Source organism: Colletotrichum chrysophilum (assembly GCF_026319265.1).
Source record: "Colletotrichum chrysophilum strain AFK26 chromosome Unknown scaffold_48, whole genome shotgun sequence".
In the NCBI taxonomy this organism is placed as follows: Eukaryota; Fungi; Ascomycota; class Sordariomycetes; order Glomerellales; family Glomerellaceae; genus Colletotrichum; species Colletotrichum chrysophilum.
In genome coordinates, this window is record NW_026517335.1 from 36,789 (window position 1) to 58,159 (window position 21,371).

Sequence of the window (21,371 nt, forward strand, 5' to 3'; positions counted from 1 at the left end):
GGGTTTCACATCGGAAAGGGTAAAGCTGGGGATCACGGAAGGAATGAAGACATCTACAAAAAGTGACAGTAGTAGAGACGACGTCATGATAAGCATAACAAGGAAAAACAGAAATGAATTTGAGTTCTCCTATCTGGGCAGATGCTTCCAGCTACCCGGGCTAGTCACTACACATCTCTTGTTAATAAACGATTCCTTTTGTTATCATCCCGATTATTATCATTATTATCGTTACTGTCGTCGTCGTCATTCTTGGCCTTGTACTTGTCCTTGTTAATATCATCGTCGTTCTCTTCGAACTCATCCCTACTATTGCCCTGTTATCTGTTTCCTCACGAATAGCACAGTCAAGAACTCAAAACGTTTAGCAGCGGTGGAAGAGTAAGAGCAGGTGGTATTGTATCTAATAGACGATACAGTGACGTTCCAGCTAGTATTGATGACTATTTCTCTATTCCAACCCAACCATGTATCATCCCAAGGCGCTTATACCGGCGGGGTCAGCACCGCATATTTCTCATACCACTCCTCCGCGCAGGAAGTACCGTCTTCACAATAAGGCCAAACCAGCGCACTGATTTCCCCGTGCACCCTCAACATCCAGTAGCCCAGAACAAAAACATACATTCTCCAGAAAAATGGATACTCCCATCGTGCCTGCATCCCTAATGATCTTGATGAAGGCAAGCCTCTATCTACCTGGCTTAAAATCCTTTCTGCACATATCAAATGCGCTACTTTCCCATATTTAATCGCGGGAATGGGCAATTTTGGCCAGCCTTCTTCCCAGTACTGGTCCATGACTGTCCAATAGATGTGTGAAAAGGTTCGTAGTTGGTCGTGCTCGTCTAGTGACATGCTACCAAGTTGGTAAGAATCTGACGAGACTCGTTGGCTGATGAGACGTATGGCTTGACGAACGTAGAACTCTGGGTCTGGGATCAAGAGATGATGCTGATTGGCGACGCAACACAAGTACTCGAAGCTCCACCGAATCGGAGGGTACTTTTCCGCAGGAAGAGTGTAGGCTGGAAGACGCTTGTTGACAATCCATCCAGCAAGAGCTAGTGAGGGACGGACCGTAAGTGTCCATAACCCTACCAGAAGAACCTTCGTGCCAAGTGGGATTCTTGGGAATGCTTCGAATGCGAAGTTGCCGGTAGGAAAGACGAAGAGCATGACGTTCAAGCGAATAAAAAAGCCACGCTCATAATCGCCATCCTTGAATGCACATGTCAAGTCCATAGGTAGAAACACAAAGAACGTGACGATGGCGCCTATTGAGCCGTAGACCAAGACGTAGACAGCCCATTCTGCGAAAATGCTGCGGCTGAAGCAGAAAAGCTTTAGGATGCCTTTGATGACGATTGAGCTTGATTGGGCTTTGGAAAGTGACTCGTCTTCGAGAGCAGATTTCTCGTTGTCGATCAACGGAAGCTGGGAAGAAGCCATCGTAGGGGTTGTTGCGAAAGTCTAAGTTCCTAGGACAGATTTCTGACGGGAAAGACAAAAACTGTCTCTCAAGATATTTCCCGCAAGGTTGTATGACAATGCAGTCATTTAATCATTGAAACTTTCATAGATACCTTGACGGTGTTTTCGTGGCGTCGGCCCGAGCGGGGCCGCGAAGCTGGACCGACTCGGCCGGAGTGTCTTGGATTCGGAGCCAGAAAAAGCGCCCCGAAAACGGTTTCTTATCGCGTCAAGAACGTAAGCAAAAATATGCGAATGACATTCATGTCTGATGTACACAGCGTGTTTGCAGCCCTTCCAAGTCCAGTACTTCAAACTAAGTCGATTGCTTTGATCTTGACTATGAAGGGTGCTGGAACTGTTTTCCCCTTCTAATTCGTGCCTTCTGCTACTACTACCGCGCCCAACATCTTCAAAGTGAAAATTTACAAAATGTATTACGGTCTGTTAAGAATACAGCCCAGGTTTGTCATTCTTTCTTTGCATTCATGTTCGGAGCGTGTCTACCCCAACATGTGCTAAAGGGTCCTGCCACCATGTAACTCTGTATTTACCCCAATTAAGCGTTTGCGGAATCGCTGCCCCTCTTTGTCTGTCAGTGTCCAATAATACGTGCATTCATCAAGGTCCAGCAGGGTCGAGCCATCAGTCACTTCTGTTTTGGGCACGTGTTGGCGCTAAGATGCCGATTCACCCGCACAGGGTAGCATGCATGCATGCAATTCGCCTCTCCAGCTGCCATCTGCTGCTACCTTCCTCTGAAGGCAAGTCAGCATGTGGCGTCCTTCGGCTACTTCTAACGTCTTCCCTACAACCCCAATTTGACGACGCCCACGACGATGGGATGTGATGCACGCCATGGACGTTGAGCGACAGAGTGGGCAAGATAGGCCGTCGAGTCCAAGCTCCTTGTCTTCGGAGAGCGACGATGGCTATCGCCGAGATGTCTCGCCTTCAAGCTCAAGCAGAGAAGATGGCACGGAAAAGTCGCCTTTCCTCACCCACGACGAGGGCGACAACGACATAGGAGACCGCAGACGATATCGGAAAGGCTCGTCGTGGAAGACCACAGTATCTGCCGCAGCAAGTCTTTCCGGCGTCTTTGTTTTCTTTTTGGTCTTTTTCGTCTTCGATCGCTTTTTGCCGGGTGCTCCCCGTCTTGATGGAGCGACACCAACACATACCATCGATGAACAGATTCCTCCAACCCCGCGTCTCAGAGACTCATCAGAATATGTTCTCAACCCATCATGGGACTACGCATCGGCAAAGAGCGTCAGAGAGTATCACTGGACTATTCGAGACGCAATCTTCAACCCGGATGGCATCTTCCGACCAATGATCCTGATCAACAATCAATTCCCTGGACCGCTTATCGAGTGCAACGAGGGGGACACCATCATTGTTCATGTCCATAATGAGGCAGCCAACGCCACTGCCATCCACTTCCACGGCATGTTCCAAAATGGCACAAACTCCATGGACGGCACCGTCGGCGTCACACAATGCCCGATAGCCCCCAACGGAACCTTCACCTACCAGTTTACCGTCGACGGACAGTCGGGGACCTATTGGTATCATGCGCACCACAGCGCCCAGTCCTCGGACGGATTGGTCGGTCCGATGGTCATCCACTCTCGGAGTGAGAAGAAGGAAGCAGACACGTTCGCGAGCGATCGCGTGGTTATGATCCAGGATCATTACCACAATACTTCGGCCGAGCTGCTCATGGACTATCTCCAACCGGACCAAGAGAACGATGAGCCTGTGCCATCCAGCGGTCTCATCAACGGGCAGAACTACCGTAACTGCGCTGACTTTGATGGTTGGCATTGCGAGAACAAAGTTTCTTATCTGGAGTCCTTGGCCTCGTTCGACTTGACTTCAGGTCAAAAGCACCGCCTCCGTTTCATCAATACCGGCGCATTTGCAGAGTTCCAAGTTGAGATTGATGAGCACCCGTTCTACGTTACCGAGGTTGACGGCATTCAAGTTGAATCGACATCATTTCACCGTTTGAACATCCTGCCTGCCCAGCGCTACAGCGTTGTCATCGACACCAACGTGACCACTGCCGCCTCATTCTGGATGCGTGCCAGAATGGTCACACACTGCTTTGCCAAGGAAAACCAGTGGCTTGATCCTGAGGTCAGAGGCATCATCAGCTACAGCAAGACGTCGAAAGATGCCGCCATTGCTAAAGAACCACAAACAAAAGGTTGGAGTGAAGCGCATGATGTCGATTGCCGCGACATGGATACCAGCACCCTCAAACCTGTCGAAGCCATGGCAGCACCAGCGACGACGGCGTCCATGTACCTCCGTGCCAACTTCGAAATCGGCGCCTGGCGTTTGTCTCGTGGCTTCTTCAACAAGTCGACGTGGCATGGGAACGTCACGTCTCCAACGCTGTACCGCATCATGGAGACGGCGCAGGCAGAAAATGAAACTGGCCTGCCTCAGATGACGGGAGTGAACGAAGTCGCTTTCGATCCGGAGAAGGAGTTCGTGTACCAGACAACGGGAATCGAGACTGTGGACATAGTCATCAGCAATTTCGACGACGGCGCTCACCCGTTCCACCTTCACGGGCACAAGTTCTTCGTGCTGAAGCAATCGCCCACGGGATATCCCCCCGAGAATATCACCGAGCTGGAGGAAGAGCTGACCGCCTCTGGAGTTCTGGCAAACCCGTTGAGAAGAGACACAGTCACCGTCCAGGGATACGGATGGGCTGTCATTAGAGTCGTCCTGGACAACCCAGGCATGTGGGCATTCCACTGTCATAATGCATGGCATGCTGAGTCGGGCATGATGATGGTGATTGCGGCTAGAGTAGAAACGGCGAGGGACTGGAAAGTGAGCGAGGAGGAAAAGGGGTTGTGCGGTCTACCTGGCGTCGAGAAAGGAGTGCGGCCCGACGACGAGATCTGGTATGGGAACTTTGGCGACTGAGCGAGTATACGGATAGTACGGAAAGAAATAGAATACCCATTGATTCCGCGAATCAGGTTTGTCGATAGTGGCACTCTGAACTTGTAAAGGGGGGGAAGAACCCTGCAACGGAGTCTCCTCGTCTGTCGGGTTCATTCCGAAGCCATGCCCTTCCGCGCGCGGGACGCGGCGGTCAACGTCTGTGGGCAGCTCGACGACCAAGAGACCCCCGCTCGATGATTTCTCGTTCTCGTTTGCTGATGTTGAGATCGCCAAGTTGCTGCCCACCTGAACCACAATTCAAGCCTTTTGCAGTGGGCAACTGACGACGACTTGCGGCTCTTTTCTCGGTCCTCCGCATCGCCAAGTCCCCAACACATCGGCATTTCACCTCGTCTTTGCCAACACCAAACTACGCCGCGAATGTGAGAAATGACCGAAGCCGGCTGCGCTTTCTTTACTTCTTCTAGACTAATGCCAACGGCTTTCTTTTCTCCGGACATGAGCGGTGACCGAGGAATAGGCCAGGCAGTTGATTGCGCAAGTTAGAACGTGCATGACCTCTAGCAAAGCTAGTCTGCATAGAGATCTTGAACAGGGGTTCCTCTACGGAACCGCGATGCTAAGAGATTGAGAAACGGGGCCGGTCTAGCTGGATCGGACACAAGTCGCCAGCTACCCATGGGGCACGTGTGGCATCGTGGTCCCATTTCAATTTTGCTCCGCAAGCAGTCCAGAGGTCTAGACCCCTTAATTCTTCTTCGGCGGCTTCTTCGATTTCCGACGCTATTTTCGAAGTGCCGTAATCTCCAGGTTTCTGCGAGTTTGTTGCAGAACGGGCAGAATTTCTCGAGTATCAAAAGAGAAAGAAGAAGAAAAGGAGTCTGTCAGTGACCCAATTTTTACGGTGGATTCCTTCGCATTAAAGGAAGAGACGACGCGTGCGTCGCATTAACTCGGGAATAGTGGTTTTCAAGTTTGATCCCGTCGGGGAGCCCCATTTATTCGCACTTTGCCCATCTTTTGTTCTGTGTCTGTTGGTGGCATCCAACAGCTGTGTGCCGTTTTCCATATTAATGTACGGGTATCGATTCCATGTTGATGGGACACGCACCGGTGAAGCCACTGCCACGGAGACAGTCCCACGAGTGGACGGACGTTTTTCGCCGTGCCACCTTGTCTCGTTGGAAAAGGCAAAGCCGAAGAATCGTACCATTGCAGCACAATCGAGTTAAGATCTGTAAAGATTTTGTGTAACATTGGAAGTCACCAACAGTGAGGGACGGAGAAACATGGGATGATACGACGTTGAAATTGGATAAACAGAATTTGACTGGTGCAAAATAGGGTCGGTACTGAGTTGATGACCATGCTGTTTCAGCCGCGTGAACACGAGGTGCAGAAACTCTAATTTGGCAGTCAGGACCTCGAGAGGAGAAAATCTGCTGTGTCAGACAGAGTTGACCAGAAGGGTGCGTGTCGGGAAGCGGGAATGCGTGATCAAGTTTATGGCAGATCGGCAGTCTTAGCACGCAAGCCGATGAACTCTAACACGTCGCGGGGTTAGAGAGAGAGTGCATCTCACGAGGGCAACGACTCAGAAACGCTGCAGGTCGGTTGGACATGTTTCCCTTGCCAATCATTGGCGGGAAACACTTTCGCCATGGGTGGTCCGTCTGAATCGAAAGTGCCTGCCTTGCTCTCCCGAAAGTCAATTCTATTGCCAACCAGAATCGTCAGCTGCTGCTACGCTCCCCACTCTCATAAGTCCCTGAGCTATACGTGTTCGGGGGCCTTGACCACCCAGCTAACCGGCGGCAACTAATATCAGGTGAACTCTGATCAATTCAAAGCTCAAATTGTCTGACCATAAACTTCCACCAACCATGGGGCCTGCTGCGGATGGGAAAGGCATCCCTGGGTAATATGATGGCCGTTACGCGTCTGGGTGGCCAACGTGACCCCTATCCTGAATATGCCTGTTTTCTTGTTGCGGTTCAGCGCTTCTAGATGCGGTGCCTGGTTGAGGCTGGAAAGGCGGCACGGAACTCGGCAACTCGAGGTAAGGATTAGATAGGCCAGAACCACTAGTTTCGATCGGGACAAGTCCCGGAGGGGCATGCTCAACAGGCCTTAGCCTACGGCAAAGCACCACTGCTCGTTTATGTCAATCGCGGAGATGGGCACCGCCTGGCAGATGCTGGTGAAGAAGTAGTGTGATTCCATGAATTTCAGGAGCTGGTGTGGGGGTGGCAGCGACCAGATGCAAGGGCCATCCCCGGCTCGTTGGGTGCTCTGGAATGGGCCATCCACCCAGCTCCGAGCTCCATCGTCCATCTAACTGACTCGACCAGTGTTTCCCTGCTCGCGGGCAGACAATTTGTCGCGGTAAACATGAGCCGACCGATGACAGGCCTTGGCATCCCATCCTCTCCAGCCTTGCCAAGAAGACCAAGAGATCCAGAGACTTGGATATAAACCGCCTGGCCGTCCTCCCCCAGAGTGCCAAGAGATTTCCAAGACATCAAACCCGCAGATCTCTTAACATTCTTACCATTCTCGAGTCTTGGCTCATCCTTCTTTCATTAACCTGATCCATTCTTTGCTTACTACTTGCCTATTCTGATACTGTGTATCAAGTCACTCTCTTAACAAACAACCACCAAAAACAACCAACTCTGCCAAAATGGTTTCCTCGCTTCTCGTTCTCGGCGCCCTGGCGTCCGCCGCCATCGCCTCCCCTGTTCCCGAGGTTCAGGCCCGCGCCAGCTGCACCTTCACCGATGCCGCCTCCGCCATCAAGGGCAAGGCCAGCTGCACCAGCATCGTCCTGAACGGCATTGCCGTCCCCGCCGGTACCACCCTTGACATGACCGGCCTCAAGTCCGGCACCACCGTAAGTTTTACACTTCGTCCGAAAAACACCGGCCACAACGGAGCCGCTTCCCGGGACTTTTGCTGACCAACTCCGAAACAGGTCACCTTCCAGGGCAAGACCACCTTCGGCTACAAGGAGTGGGAGGGACCCCTCATCTCCTTCTCTGGCAGCAACATCCAGATCAACGGTGCCTCCGGACACTCCATCGACTGCCAGGGCTCCCGCTGGTGGGACAGCAAGGGCAGCAACGGCGGCAAGACCAAGCCCAAGTTCTTCTACGCCCACAGCCTCAAGAGCTCCAACATCAAGGGCCTGAACGTCCTGAACACCCCCGTCCAGGCTTTCTCCATCAACAGCGCCACCAACCTGGGCGTCTACGACATCACCCTCGATAACTCCGCCGGTGACTCTGCTGGAGGCCACAACACCGATGCTTTCGATGTCGGCTCCTCCACCGGTGTCTACATCTCTGGCGCCAACGTCAAGAACCAGGACGACTGCCTGGCTATCAACTCCGGTACCAACATCACCTTCACCGGCGGTACCTGCTCTGGTGGCCACGGTCTCTCTATCGGCTCCGTTGGTGGCCGTTCCGACAACACCGTCAAGACCGTCACCATCTCCAACTCCAAGATTGTTAACTCCGACAACGGTGTCCGTATTAAGACGGTCTCCGGCGCCACCGGCTCCGTCTCTGGCGTCACTTACTCTGGCATTACCCTCTCCAACATCGCCAAGTACGGTATCGTCATTGAGCAGGACTACGAGAACGGTTCCCCCACCGGCACCCCCACCTCCGGCGTCCCCATCACCGACCTCACCCTCAGCAACGTCAAGGGCTCCGTCGCCTCCTCCGGCACTGACGTCTACATCCTCTGCGCTTCTTGCAGCAGCTGGAAGTGGTCTGGCATCTCTGTCACCGGCGGCAAGTCCTCCACCAAGTGCAAGGGCATCCCCAGCGGCAGCGGCGCTGCTTGCTAAATGCCTTCTCCTCCTCCGCCACACAAGATTTGGGTCTCGTTGATGCGGGATGCTCTGGCTGCGGGATGGGTCGGCGACGGTCGGGGCTAGCCTCCGGCAGTCGCTGCGGTATTCAGCCGGAACTTTTCTTGTAATTATTTGGGGCTTTGGTTCCGAGCATCTGGGTTCGGTCAAGCTGCGCAAATTGTTCGTGTACATAATTCTTCTTCTGCCCATTGAGATGTCTTCGGGGCAGTACATAGTCAATCCAAATTTCCCTTTGGATGCAATCTCGGTCGTTCTCCTGCTTGATTCATTAGTGACTTGTTTCGCTAAGACACCCAGTGCATCCACATGGCTAAGACGTGCCAGAGATAAACGACGCCCAAGCTCCACTGCAGCGACAAGGTGTTTGCAGCGGTATCCCTGACCTCAAACAGGGGTCCTAGCACACAATTTCCCGAGGCGGAACCGGCACACAATCACGGAAAAGCGTTATTTGTCGAGGACCGCAAAAATGCAGGAAACAGCAAAAGAGAATCTCCTCGACGGGGAATTGAACCCCGGTCCCCGGCGAATCGTGTAATGACAAGCCGATATCCTCACCACTAGACTATCGAGGATTTAGATCATGTGATCATTGAAGACCTCCCTTGAAATGAGTCTTAAGACGGATGGGCACCCAACGCAAAAGCGCTCAGAGACTACGAAGCTAAGACTTGCCGCAATAATTTGTCGCTCTTGAAACATCATGCTATTGAATTTGGGGTTGACCACATCTCATGTTTTCTTGGCATTGCATTGGTCTTCTCCACCATATGTGAATGGCGCAGAAAAGGCTCATGACACAATGACCTCTGCCATGCACGAGACACTGAGCCCAATCAAGGTGGAATCAATCCAACGAGTTGTTATGAGTATATACTAAGCAGAATTGACTATTTACAAGAAGGAAAAAATTCGACACCCAAGCATCAGAACGGCAACTTCATCGTCGATCAGTGGTCGTCGATTTGTCTAGCAAGTGAAAACAGCAGGGCCAGGAATGGTGTAAGTCTGGGCTGCACAGAAGTTAGATGGTTCGAAAAACATGACACAGGATTTGGTTGACATACCCTTGTAGGCGTCGTAGGTGATACCAGGGTCAGTGGCCTTGTATGCACCCGGGAAGGCAACCAGCGAGGTAGGAGTCTTGGTTCCTGAGCCAGTAACCTGCAGTTGGTGGCATCCCGGGTAGAACTGGGCGCCGGGGTAAGAGTAAGCCGCGTGCAGGGCGATGATCTCGTGGCGAACGAGGTAGTATCCGGGCTTCAGGCAGGACGGGATGGTGTATTGATAGCCCGAGTTGGCGACCATGAGAGGAGTCTGTGTAACATCATCATCAGCCAAGTGATTCAACATCGTCTGGAGGCTTTCTTGAAAAGGTTCAACTCACGTCAGCCCATGTGTTGGACGTTCCATCGCGACCGCCCTCCTTGACCTTGAACCACACAGCGCTGGCGGCATCTCGTTAGCATTACGTCTCTTGTTGCAACTGATGATCCTCTTACGAAGTGCCCGGGAGCCAGCTAGTGCAGCCAGTATCAGGGCATCGGGCCATGTAGGTGATGACTGGGCCGACATGAGAGTCAGGCCACAGCGTCCATTTCAGGGTGACAGATGAGCCGGCAGCGGCAGTGGCGTGAAGAGGCGCGGGCTTAGAGCCACTGACTCCCCCAGCAGTGTATCCGTTGCATTGGATATCGATGGAAGTCACATCTTCAACTGGTCCGTTGCCTGGGATCGCGCGGGAAATTCTCTGAGGCTACACGGATTGAGAACTTGAGTCAGCTACTGTCACTCGGCTTTGACATGCACAGTCTGAGACTTACAGGAGTGGAGTAGTAAGGGTCAGAGTAAGGCTGGATTTGTGTGAGCTACGTTATCAACAAGTCTGAATAGAAGTTCTGTCTACCTGATAGAACTATGTGACTGTCAGTACACGTACGTGATGGAGAATGAAGTTGGGAGCAAGCAAACCTGATAGTATGTTCCTCCGATGGTCGCGTTGTCGACGTATCCGTGGCCGGCCACCAGAGCCGCACCAAGACCGAGAATGCAGGCAGTGATCTTCATCTTCCTGGAGACTTTCCCAAAATGCGACAATGCTGCGAGGATACTGTTGATCAGACCACTGAAGATCGCGGCTTGTGTGGGAGGCGTCTGGAGTACCAACGGCGGCTGAGCAAGTTAACAGAAAGAACCTGCTCAGACTCGGAGAACCAGATGATATTTATCACTAACACATATTCCTTTTCTTTCTAAAGGATCCATTGTTACAATTACTATCACACTCAACACCCTCAACCCCAGACGCCGAGATGGCAAACTACTTGCTTGGCACGGCTACGTTGCTCCCTTGCCGCCCACGGTATCCCATCACGGGAACCACAGTTTAAGCGTAAAAGGAAACATCGGAACCAGAAATGCGAATGCCACGGCTGCGATACTATCGATGGCGGCTTATCCCGGTTTTCATTGGCAATTGCCCCTCGTTGAAACACAAGTCTAGCAGGGATTCCACCAATGAAAGGGATATGCTGGGTTCCATCATGACTGTGACTGGATACGCCACAAGAAATTTAGATTAAAAGGATGCCAACGAGAATAAGAAAAATGCCACGCCAGAGCGGAGCGTGGCATGATTTGGAGGCCTTCCAATGGGATGCCGCGTGCCGTGGTTCTGGACTCGCAAGGTTGTGGGGGATCTGCAGTGTCACCATGCATGCTGCAGTGAGGCAAGTGCCAGAAGTACCGAACGCGGGGTGCTTTAGGCTGGCATGAGCCATCTTGAAGGACTGGGAAGGTCGGAGAAGAGGACAATTATGCATCAAAGATGTGGACTGATAAGTCAGGAGCGCCTCACGTTTTCAGGAATTGGAAAAGGCTGATCAAAGTCAAGTGCACGATATAAGACATATGCGCAGACTTGAAAAATAGGTTACGAGTCTCTTGGATGGGCAGAATGCATCGAACGATACCCCTACTGAGTTGAAGGGCTCAGAGCGCTGCCATTTAACATGTCATGCCGCAGGACCTGCCTCCGTCTTACAGCACATTCGTGGAATTCTGCAACAATTCGTATTGCAAGGGGTTGCCAATTTTCAGCTAGTAACTCTCCACCCTGGAGAAAACCTAATCGATTGGCTTAAGAGCTAGCAGCACTTGAGATTGCCGCCAATCCTCTCACCGCATACTTATTATGATTAAGTCATGTCTTGATTATTCGCAGAAGACATCAAGGTCCGTGTTGGTGGTGGTTTTGCTCGAGCACGGTATGCTTGGACAGCGCTGACTACAGCCTTTGCCACTCTGGAGTTATTACGGCCGGAACCGTAAAGTTCAATGGCAGATATGCACTCGTATGGCCGACTTTATCTACTGAGCCTGGCCAGATACCAGTGCATCTGCAGCTAGAGGAGATAACATAGTGTAAGCTTGTGGTAAGTCCGAGAACAGACCAATGGCATTTTGAACTGCCTGGCGTCGCTGAGTTTAGGTCATGCATGCCGGACAAAGACGGACTTAACGAGACGTCGATTACCAAGACACTTGCACAAAACCTAGTAGGCTTCTTAAAACTCCAACAGAAATAGATCAACGACTTTGTATCGGAGTTAACGGAAACAGCTCTTCTACATATATAGTCACGGAAGCTGACAACGTAAGAGAAGAATTATGCCAAGGCCACAGCACACTTAAACTTCTCTCTGCATACAAAACCTCTCTTTAAAAAGATCCTCAACATGAAGGTCTGGTTCGTTACTGGAGCTTCTCGCGGGTTGGGCCGTTCTCTTGTCGAGGCCATACTCGAAAATGGCGACTCAGTCGTCGCAACGGCAAGAGATCCGCAACAACTCAGTCATTTCGAGAAAACGTTCGAAAAAGCACGGGTTTTGCTAACAGCCTTGGATGTCACAAATTCAAGCAATGCTCTCAAGGTTGTAGAGCAAGCTTACGACAAATTTGGCCGAATCGACGTTGTTGTCAATAATGCCGGTTACGCGGACTGCGCTTCTATCGAAGACATGACCCTAGAATCATTCCGAGCGCAGATAGAGACGAACTTCTTTGGAGTTGTCAATGTCACCAAAGCTGTGCTACCACTCCTACGGAAGCAAGGTTTCGGTCACATCCTCCAAGTATCTTCAGTAGGGGGGAGGCTTGGATCACCTGGGCTTGGAGCTTACCAGAGCGCCAAATGGGCTGTTGGAGGATTCTCGACAGTCTTATCGAACGAGGTTGCACCACTGGGTATCAAAGTCACAGTCCTTGAGCCAGGTGGAATCAAGACAGATTGGGCGGGCTCATCGATGGGCCATGGGCATATAAGCGAGGCCTATAAGAAGACGGTCGGATTCATGAAACAAGCAAGGGAACGAGCTTTCGACGAGTGGTCTGAACCGTCAAGCATTGCCAAGGCTATAATACACATCGCTGCAGTTGAAGAGCCGCCGTTACGTTTGCTACTGGGGCCGGACACGATTCAACATGCCGCAGCAGCCGCTGAGACGCTGACGGCTTCAGATAAGAGGTGGTAACATGTCACAAGGCTGTCATTCTGAGCAGATTCTCTAGCTAGCTAAAGCTTCATGCTTTCCAAAATCTTTCCGTCACTTTCCTCCCATGGGTATGTTTGCTCCAGCGAACGGATCAGCCTCTCGTGATGCGCAGACCTAGGCTTGATAGACGTATCAAAGGGCTCCGGATGGCTCACGATACCCGGCGTCATTTTGACCGTAGGATCAACTTCCTTTCCATCAACGACAGGTTTTCTGATGTCAAAGACCGCCAGAGATTGAGCAACATTGATGAATAGTGCATTATCAGCAAGGATGCGTCCCGGGCAAATCCGCCGACCGAAGCCGAAGACAATTTTGTGAGGATCAAGTGCGGATTCCTGGTCTTGGCCAGAAAGAAAGCGTTCGGGTCTAAACTCATCTGGTTGGTCCCACACCTCCGGATCATGAGTGAAGTGCCTGCATTCAAGTCAGTTTCGCCCACCAAATCACGTCATAACATGCAGGTGCACCTACCAAATGTTCGGCAGAAGCAGTGCATCCTTCGGAATGAAGTATCCCTCGACTACATCGTCATCAGAACTTGCATGGGGTAGACCCATAGGAGCAATGGGTTGCCAGCGAAGGAGTTCCTTCACAAGAGCGTCTGTGTAGGGCAGATTCGGTCGGTCAGAAGCAAGGGGAAGACGGCTTGCGCCGATGACTCTGTCAATCTCTTCCTGTGCTTTTTGTTGAGGTCCGGGGAAGAGAGTCATGGCCAGGAAGAAGCAATCAATCGAAGAGACGGTCTAATATCTGTTAGTACAACGATCGGACTCGTGTTAATCGAGGATGTAAGATGATGCATCGTACCGTGTCGGCTCCGCCCGTGTACAAGGACGCGGCTGACCACTTCGTGACGAAATCCTCCTCAGGCGTTAGGCCACCGTCTCTAATAAGATGTGAGACGAAAGACGATGTATCCTTTCCTTGAGCCATTTGATGCTTAACAAAGGCGTAAGGTTTCTCTGCTACGCCTCTCAGCGTGGAATTCCAATCCTTTGCAGTTTGCTTGAATTTGGCCCCCGGAAACCAGTCTGGAGCATGACGTACTCCTATGTATTAGATGTAGATCTTAATGAGCTTTCATGGAACTTACAGAGAGGGAAGATGTCTACCAAGAAGGCTCCAGGAACAGCAGCTTGGGCGAACTGGTCCATGGCTTCTCCGGCCAAATCAATGAGATAGTCGTCCTTGAATGGTTCCGGGTTATACCCGTACGCAACTCTAAGAATAACCGAGCCAGCCTCCCTATAAATATCAAAGACATGTTAGTAACTTATTGCAATGTTGATCTTCCTCTCGGCTCATTCAGATGAATCTTACCGTCTGATGTGATCTCTGAGCTTTTCGGGATGATCAAGAACATGTAGCAAGAAATGACCGACTTCTGCTTCCTGGAGCGCATCGTATTGTGCCGCTGCCGTCTTTGAGCCGATGATGCGACTAATGTTCTTGCGGTAGTTGCGAAATCTGTCATTATGGTCCTGCATTGCGAGCGTATTCTCCCAGCCAATCCTGTGTGTTTTGTGAGCAACAGTAAGAAAGTACAGATGCTGCAGCCTGCAACCAAGCCATTGAAAGGAACTGGAAACGCACATTTCGCCGGCAAAGATTTGTCTTGGTCTTGAAGAATACTTCACGGATCGTTTCTCCAGCAGCTCGAGGGCTAGCTGCAGGTCGTTGATAATAACCAAGGTCTGACCCAGTACTGTGACTGAGCTGAGAGGACCTTACGTTGGCATTTGAGTCAACGATTTATGTCTAATTGGCGTGATCTGACGCAAGAAAGGAGAACCAACCATAGCGATCTTTGTGCTTAATCCAGTGATGAGCTTCGAAATCTCCAGGCTTCGGCAAGTCGTTCACATTTCCCACTACCGAGAGGCCTTTGGGACCGGGCGGCAAAGGAGGCCGGCCTGTATTTTTGGATGCACCCAAAAATTTGTTGATCACGTACACCGCTATCAAGGCCGCGCCGAGGCCAAGTTGAAGAAATAAAGTGCCCATCGCTACGAATGACGACGAGAAGAGGAAACCCGATCGAAAATTCGATATCGATTCCGTTCGCTGTGCCATTCTGTCTTAAATACTGGTGCTGGAGGAGCCCCCTGGTCGTCGAACCCCTGCCACGGGACCCCTCACTGCGGTTCCCTGGCCTGCGAATCCGACTGAACAAATCGCAATAGCCTATTTGTAATTCGTCCCACTGATCACCAATCGTGTAACCATCGCGCAATGCATTCAGCGTAGTATCACGACTTAAACTAGCAAGACTAGTTTTCTCTGAACGGGAGGATGCGGTTTAGCCCTAGCACTAATAAGGATCCGACGCTGCTGCGTACTCTGAAGACTTGCATGCCCCATCTTCGTCAGGCAACTTTGATCGAAACGGCACCCAATCAATCGACCCGATTTCTTATCCAACCTTGGAAAGGTAAGCTGACTGCAGGACTCCTTCGCTAGTACGTGAATTCTCCATTTGAACCCGAGGTTGCACGAGGGAACACGAGCGAGCCGAAGTTGATCTGACAGCTGTAGGAGTTGATTGACAGTGCAACTCTGACCTGCTTACGGGAGTTTAGATCCATAAGCGTCGCTATAACTACATCACAAATGGGCAATTCGGCCGGCACTCGATCATCTTTATGTTGGCTCTATCGTGCGGCTTAGCTGTTAGAAGTGACCTGATTACCTCTCTCGCCCTGGACCTCTGTAGTAATATGTCATCTCGGTAGCAAATCGGAACGTCCTATCATGGGCATAACCTTTTTCCAAAGCGATCATATTAGTGCATTTCCAACATATCACAATGTGGAGTCATGTAATGAGATGCATTCCTTAGGTATTTAGAGACTATTCCTAAAATTACGTTCCTGTCTATCATCTCACCAAGCAGTTCAAACTTCAAAGTGGTTATGCTAGTGAATGATGCTGTGTAATATTTATCAGCAGTCCGTACTGGATAGGCGTTTGTTTAATCCGACTGCGATGCTTCTGACCGAAATGACGAATATGGCACCAAGTATTCATACTTTCCGGCAAAGGCAGCACTAAACTTCACAGCACCATAGTTCACAGCATAATAATCACAAGAGGACATAGTATACTGATTTTCACAGTTCAAGGCTGACAAGGGCTGATTTTCAAAAGTGTACTTTTATGTTAGTAGCCTATGTAGCGCCGGACATAATTGTATAAACTAGATACATTGCTGATACCTCAGCATGAAGAAGAGAAAATCAATCAGGCAAATGCCTTATGAATGGTTCGTTACCGTCAAGGATACACGTTTGCTGGTAGGGAAGATTTGTGACGGTTCCTTGGCCTAATAATGCCGGGAAACCTGATAACGCTTCTCCTGGCCTAGACCTAAACGTCGTAGTTTAGACCTTCTGTTTTCTGAGTCAGCGATCATTCTTAGTATGAGGTGTGCTCTAAATTTGACTTACCTCGCAGACACCCCACTTGCCCAAGCCGGAGCATCCGCAGGAGGTGCTGTCCTGGCAAGGAGCGGCGTTCCAGGTACCCTTGGTGTCGCCGTTGCAAACACACCAGGAGCCTGCGATCACGGAGTTGCAGCCGCAAGATTGAGTAGCGGCGCAGGAGCAGAGAACATTGACGGGAGCTCTCTCGTCGAGGTCGGCCACAGGCGAGGCCATGGCCATGGTGGCGAGGGTGGCGACGATGACGGCAGTGAAACGCATTTTGGTTGTGGAATAGTTGTTGATGGAGAGATTTGACTTGATACAGGCAAATGAAGCTTGCAGACAATGGATGATGAAGTAGTTGAGAGTGTGGTTTGTCGATGAGTGAAAACCAGATGAGCAAGTCCGTTCCCGTGTGTACTTATAGTTCTTCAGATGTAGCTATCAGCCAAGCATCTACCTAACCCAGCCAGCCAAAGGAACTGCCACTGCCGCCATTCAAAACTGCATCTCCATAGAATTTGGACTTTTGGTATCATTCGTTGACAAAAGTACCAAGCATACGATAAGTAGAACGAGTGCTCGCGATTCGATTTGCAAAGGATGCAAATGCCAGAAGGGCCAGAACTTGTTGCCTGAACAGACAACGAAGTATCGTGGAACTCTAGATGCTGCTTGTCCACCTTATTTGGACCTTTGGTTAGAAATTCTGGACCTAGCCCTGTCGGTGGAGTTGACTACTGTTAAGAGGACCAACAACGTAGTGGTCGGTAGTCCCTTGAACGTGATCCACTTGACGAACATCATGCCACATTCTTCAGTCGGCTGATGTTGCGGTCTCTCGGAATGTAACAGTTTGTGACTTCAGATGAACGATGGGAGCAATGTGATGCTGCCGCGCGTACTACACAGCGGTGTCTGGATTTTGGTCCTTACGGCTGACAGTCTATGTCATAAAGGTGGAATATAAGTGCCGATCATCATTGGCGCCCTTGCCTTCCAGGGGATACCGCCTCGGTTGAGACAGGCAGAAGAATTCTGTCAATTGATTCGCACCGCCCCCACATTACGTCTCGTAGGTAGTCTCGGGATTTATTCCAATCGCACGAGAAGCATCGTTATACTGCTGGAGAACTCAACAAGTCAATCCAAGCTTGAATTTGTCTGGAAAGTTTCAAAGAAAGTCCGATGTGATACGTATCTAGAAACCAGAGATGAGCTCTTAATGTTGTCGAATACTTGATAAACCACGTGCTAGTTCGTAAGTATTCATTGGTCGCTCCTTGACGTTGTTGCCCGATTCAACTTTGACTATTCCCGGCAAAAACAATCGCTCTAACAGCCCGGGTACTCTAGAGTCCAAGCCACCACGTCTGCGCGTTGGGGACTTTGGGACAAATTATGGCGTGATTAGTTGAAAGTGTGACAACATCGATCAACTTAGAAAGGTATGTCGTTGCCTTGGGGGCCGTGGATATAAGATCAGTGGACATCATCTGGTAACTTTCATCAGATACTAAAGCCTCCCCGTTGCCAATTAACTTGTCGTCTTGACACTCAAGGACCAAAAGCACTTGGTTGCCTGAGGAAGTAAGAGCAAATCTCAGGGAAAGGCTTGTGCGCATAACGCGGCAACAACCATGAGCAAATCTTCGGAATTTCCGTAGGAGGGCAGCTGGAACTTCAAAATCAGAAGTTGAAATGACTGATCAATATTGGATTGAGACATTGTCACGCAATCCAGCAGTTATCCGATCAAGCTGTAAGACGTGGTATGATTCGCGTCGCTGAACCAAATTGGTCCTTGAATAGTTCGATAAATGAAAACAGCGCAGTGACTGCGTTAACATCCATTTTCACAGACTATTTTAGAGTTCTCGTGAGATGACGAAGGTGAACACGCTGGCATATACCGTCATGTGAAACGAAGAAGAGATATTTAGACAAGCCTAGGTCGATGACTTGCTGACGTCGTGTCGCGTCGTACCTCGCTTACTTTCTTTCTTATCTCTGTCATGTTACTAACGTGACCATGGAATTTGTGATCTTGGCTGTCACCCAAAAGCAAGTCCACAGGCCAAGACATGTCTTTTTAATCTATCTTAGGCACAGAACTAACAGAATGTGACGCAGAAAAATAGCTCGACAATAGATAAACACACCGCATGTGTTCTTTTTGCAAGTCCATGGCCCTGAGACCGCATGGATATTTTTGAACTGTCGACCACCATCAATTGTAACCCTGATCTGTTTCATTTCGCGCGGGTGCTGCACAATCACTCAGCACGTATGCCGGTGACCTGATGACGCAAATAAGCACATGAACCTCGCTACTCGTAGAACTAGGGCAGATGAAGGCATCCGACAAGCTGGATCGTTATCAAATGTGACGTCTTGGCGCATAGCCAGGCCTGACCTGCATCTGCTACACACTGCCGTTTGTCAGCCATAAGTCCTTCCTGTATCATTGTGGAAGTCGGCAGCCAAGACTAGATGCGGCTGTTGCAAAAATGGACGCCGTAAGAAGAACGGCTGGAAGCGCCAATGGAAGCATGACTTCACGAGGCACCCCAGCACGGCAGACGAGCCAGATGGGCAGGTCCTTTGCAAATTGATGCTACGCCGCACAGTTGTTGGTCCAAACACATCGCCCCGCGATATGAAATGTCTTGGCACCTGCCATTTGGGGTTACATCGTGGCGTGCGTATATTTGAGCCAAGATGTTGCGAGCCGCGCTTTCGCCGCGACCAGACAAACAAACCCGCAGCCAAAATGCGGTCTGTTCCTGCCTTTCCCCCTCACGTCTCCTCGACTTGATGTGGAAACTGGCCCCGTCGGTGCATGAGGTGACCTTGCGGCAGCACTTCTGGGCATATGCTTATCAGTGATTGAGTCCTCTGATTCGCGATGTCTTACGGTTCCCCGCTCTCAACCCATGGTCGCGGTCAGGGGTTTTGTGAACTTATGCTGCATGCCAAGCTTAACCTGAGCTCGAGCTTGGGATGAGCTTCCGCTGTTCGCCGCTCGGCGTCGCATTCAGAGTGAGAAAGCATGGCACTTTTGAGATGACAAAAGAAACGCAGCATGCGAGATGGGCTCGGCGGGCGATCAGTATAAGAAGCAGCCGTTTCCTCAGGGGTCGCGTGGTGTTTGTGAGAGCGCAACCGGCCCAGCTCTTCTCGCGGTCTCTTCTCCGGTTTCGCTGAGCTCACCAAGTTGTCTGTCACGATGAAGACCACTTACCTCTCCGCCGCCGCTCTGGTGCTGGCTTCCAGCTGCCTGGCCACCGATCCTCTTACGGCCGACAAGGTCGAGGCCGACGTTAAGACTGAGGAGTGAGTATTTACACGTACTGCTGAACCGAAAGCTCAATTGGCTAACGCGAAGCATGTTAGACTGGAGCGCGTCCTCTGGAACCTGAATAAGATCGGTCGCGACAATGGTGGCACCCGCGCCTTCGGCACACCGGGTTACAAGGCTTCGGTTGACTTCGTTCTGGAGCGCGCTCAAACCCGCTTCGCCAAGGAGATGGACACCTGGCTGCAGCCCTTCAACCACACTTTCGAGCAGACGAACGCCATTTCCGTGACCGGCCCCGATGGTGCGGACGTCATCGTCACCAGCGCCGAGTACAACACCGCGACCCCTCTTCCAGACGGCATTACTGCCCCTCTCATCGACACCCCAGTCGACGACGAGAACGGCTCCGGATGTCTCCCCGAGGCATTCGAGGGTATTGACGCCACCGGCAAGCTTGCTCTCATCAAGCGCGGCGTGTGTGCTATTTCCGACAAGATCAAGAACGCGAAAGCGGCGGGCGCTCTGGGCGTGATCTTGTACAACAACGTGCCCGGCGACGACATTGTCAAGCCGACGCTCGGTGCTGAGAACATTGGCCTCCTCGTCCCTCTCGGAATCATCACCGAGGAGACTGGTGAGGCTTGGTCGGCCTCCCTTGCTGCTGGCGAGGAGGTCGTCGTTACCCTCCTCGTTGACTCCATCTTCGAGGAGCGTGAGACCTGGAACGTCATTTCCGAGACCAAGGAGGGCGACCCGAACAGCGTTATCATGCTCGGCGCCCATCTCGACAGCGTTCTTGAGGGCCCTGGTATTAATGACGATGGAAGCGGCACTGCTGCCCTGCTCCAGCTGATGGGATCTGTCAAGAAGTACACCGGTTTCCCAAACAAGATCCGTTTCGCTTGGTGGGCCGCTGAAGAGGCCGGATTGGTCGGCTCCTACTACTACACCGAGAACCTCAGCTCAGAGGAAGCGGACAAGATCAAGTACTATTTCAACTATGATATGATCGCTTCTCCGAACCCGATCTACGAGCTGTCCAGCTACAACAACAGCGGCATCGGCCCCCAGCTTCTGTCGGACTACCTGGAGGCCAACGGCAAAAATGTGACGTGGTCTGAGTTCGACGATCGTTCGGACTACGCAGGCTTCATTGCCTTGGGAATCCCAACAGCTTCTATATTTACGGGCGAGGGGGTAAACGATCCTTGCTACCATTTGGCTTGCGATACTCTGGACAATATCAACTGGGATGCCATTACCGTAAACACAAAGGCGGCCGGGCGCGCGATGGCCACCCTCGCCCTTTCTCTCGAGGGTGTCCCGCCTCGTGCTGACACTACTCCTGTCCTTCGCGGACGCGCCGGTGTTCTCCAGCAGTTCCGCCGCTGGAAGTTGATGGCTGAGACATCCAGCCATGGCAAGATGTGCTCTCACCACGACGAGAAGAAGGTGTACTAAGGAGAATGAGCTCGGGCGTTGGTGATGACGTCAATTGAGGATGATGATGTACAATAGTCAAAATGAGTGAAGAGCCTGATGAGTAATGAAGAAGATGTGTTGATGATCTGATGGCCAAACTTGATCCGATGCCTTCCGCACCTGGGAGCATGTCCCAGAATGCATCAACTAGCTGCAGCCTACAGCCAATGACAGTGAAAGAAATCGCCATCAAGTGCTCAGGATGAGTTGAATCCTTGAGTCTTGGTGAATCCTCGGCGTGCATATTTGATGACTTGAATTGGTACTTTTGGCGACCGCTGCGCCGGGCCAGCAGCTTCCGGACCGCGTGATAATGG

The 21,371-nt window shown here is 51.2% G+C and overlaps 6 protein-coding genes and 1 non-coding gene across 7 annotated transcripts; 3 read left to right on the forward strand and 4 right to left on the reverse strand.

The window, feature by feature from the left end:
* Positions 1-2,331: 2,331 nt before the first annotated feature.
* On the forward strand, positions 2,332-4,428 carry COL26b_006463 (uncharacterized protein; the record flags this gene model as incomplete). The annotated part of the gene is made up of 1 exon (XM_053179282.1): positions 2,332-4,428. One exon carries the CDS (start codon positions 2,332-2,334, stop codon positions 4,426-4,428), a length of 2,097 nt encoding a protein of 698 aa, XP_053036719.1.
* Positions 4,429-7,093: 2,665 nt separating this feature from the next.
* PG1_1 (Polygalacturonase 1) lies at positions 7,094-8,266 on the forward strand (the record flags this gene model as incomplete). Its single annotated transcript, XM_053179283.1, has 2 exons — positions 7,094-7,303; positions 7,385-8,266. 2 exons carry the CDS (start codon positions 7,094-7,096, stop codon positions 8,264-8,266), a joined length of 1,092 nt encoding a protein of 363 aa, XP_053036720.1.
* A 520-nt stretch (positions 8,267-8,786) lies between these two features.
* On the reverse strand, positions 8,787-8,868 carry COL26b_006465. The gene has a single exon. It is a non-coding gene; the product is annotated as a tRNA-Asp (tRNA).
* Positions 8,869-9,262: 394 nt separating this feature from the next.
* COL26b_006466 (uncharacterized protein) lies at positions 9,263-10,360 on the reverse strand (the record flags this gene model as incomplete). Its single annotated transcript, XM_053179284.1, has 7 exons — positions 9,263-9,306; positions 9,361-9,610; positions 9,681-9,741; positions 9,796-10,049; positions 10,117-10,146; positions 10,200-10,208; positions 10,265-10,360. The coding sequence occupies 7 exons, from the start codon at positions 10,358-10,360 to the stop codon at positions 9,263-9,265; spliced, it is 744 nt and encodes a 247-aa protein (XP_053036721.1).
* A 2,506-nt stretch (positions 10,361-12,866) lies between these two features.
* COL26b_006467 (uncharacterized protein) lies at positions 12,867-14,336 on the reverse strand (the record flags this gene model as incomplete). The annotated part of the gene is made up of 5 exons (XM_053179285.1): positions 12,867-13,263; positions 13,321-13,592; positions 13,657-13,880; positions 13,943-14,094; positions 14,170-14,336. 5 exons carry the CDS (start codon positions 14,334-14,336, stop codon positions 12,867-12,869), a joined length of 1,212 nt encoding a protein of 403 aa, XP_053036722.1.
* A 1,893-nt stretch (positions 14,337-16,229) lies between these two features.
* COL26b_006468 (uncharacterized protein) lies at positions 16,230-16,550 on the reverse strand (the record flags this gene model as incomplete). Its single annotated transcript, XM_053179286.1, has 2 exons — positions 16,230-16,238; positions 16,296-16,550. 2 exons carry the CDS (start codon positions 16,548-16,550, stop codon positions 16,230-16,232), a joined length of 264 nt encoding a protein of 87 aa, XP_053036723.1.
* A 2,950-nt stretch (positions 16,551-19,500) lies between these two features.
* COL26b_006469 (uncharacterized protein) lies at positions 19,501-21,033 on the forward strand (the record flags this gene model as incomplete). Its single annotated transcript, XM_053179287.1, has 2 exons — positions 19,501-19,607; positions 19,668-21,033. The coding sequence occupies 2 exons, from the start codon at positions 19,501-19,503 to the stop codon at positions 21,031-21,033; spliced, it is 1,473 nt and encodes a 490-aa protein (XP_053036724.1).
* Positions 21,034-21,371: the final 338 nt, after the last annotated feature.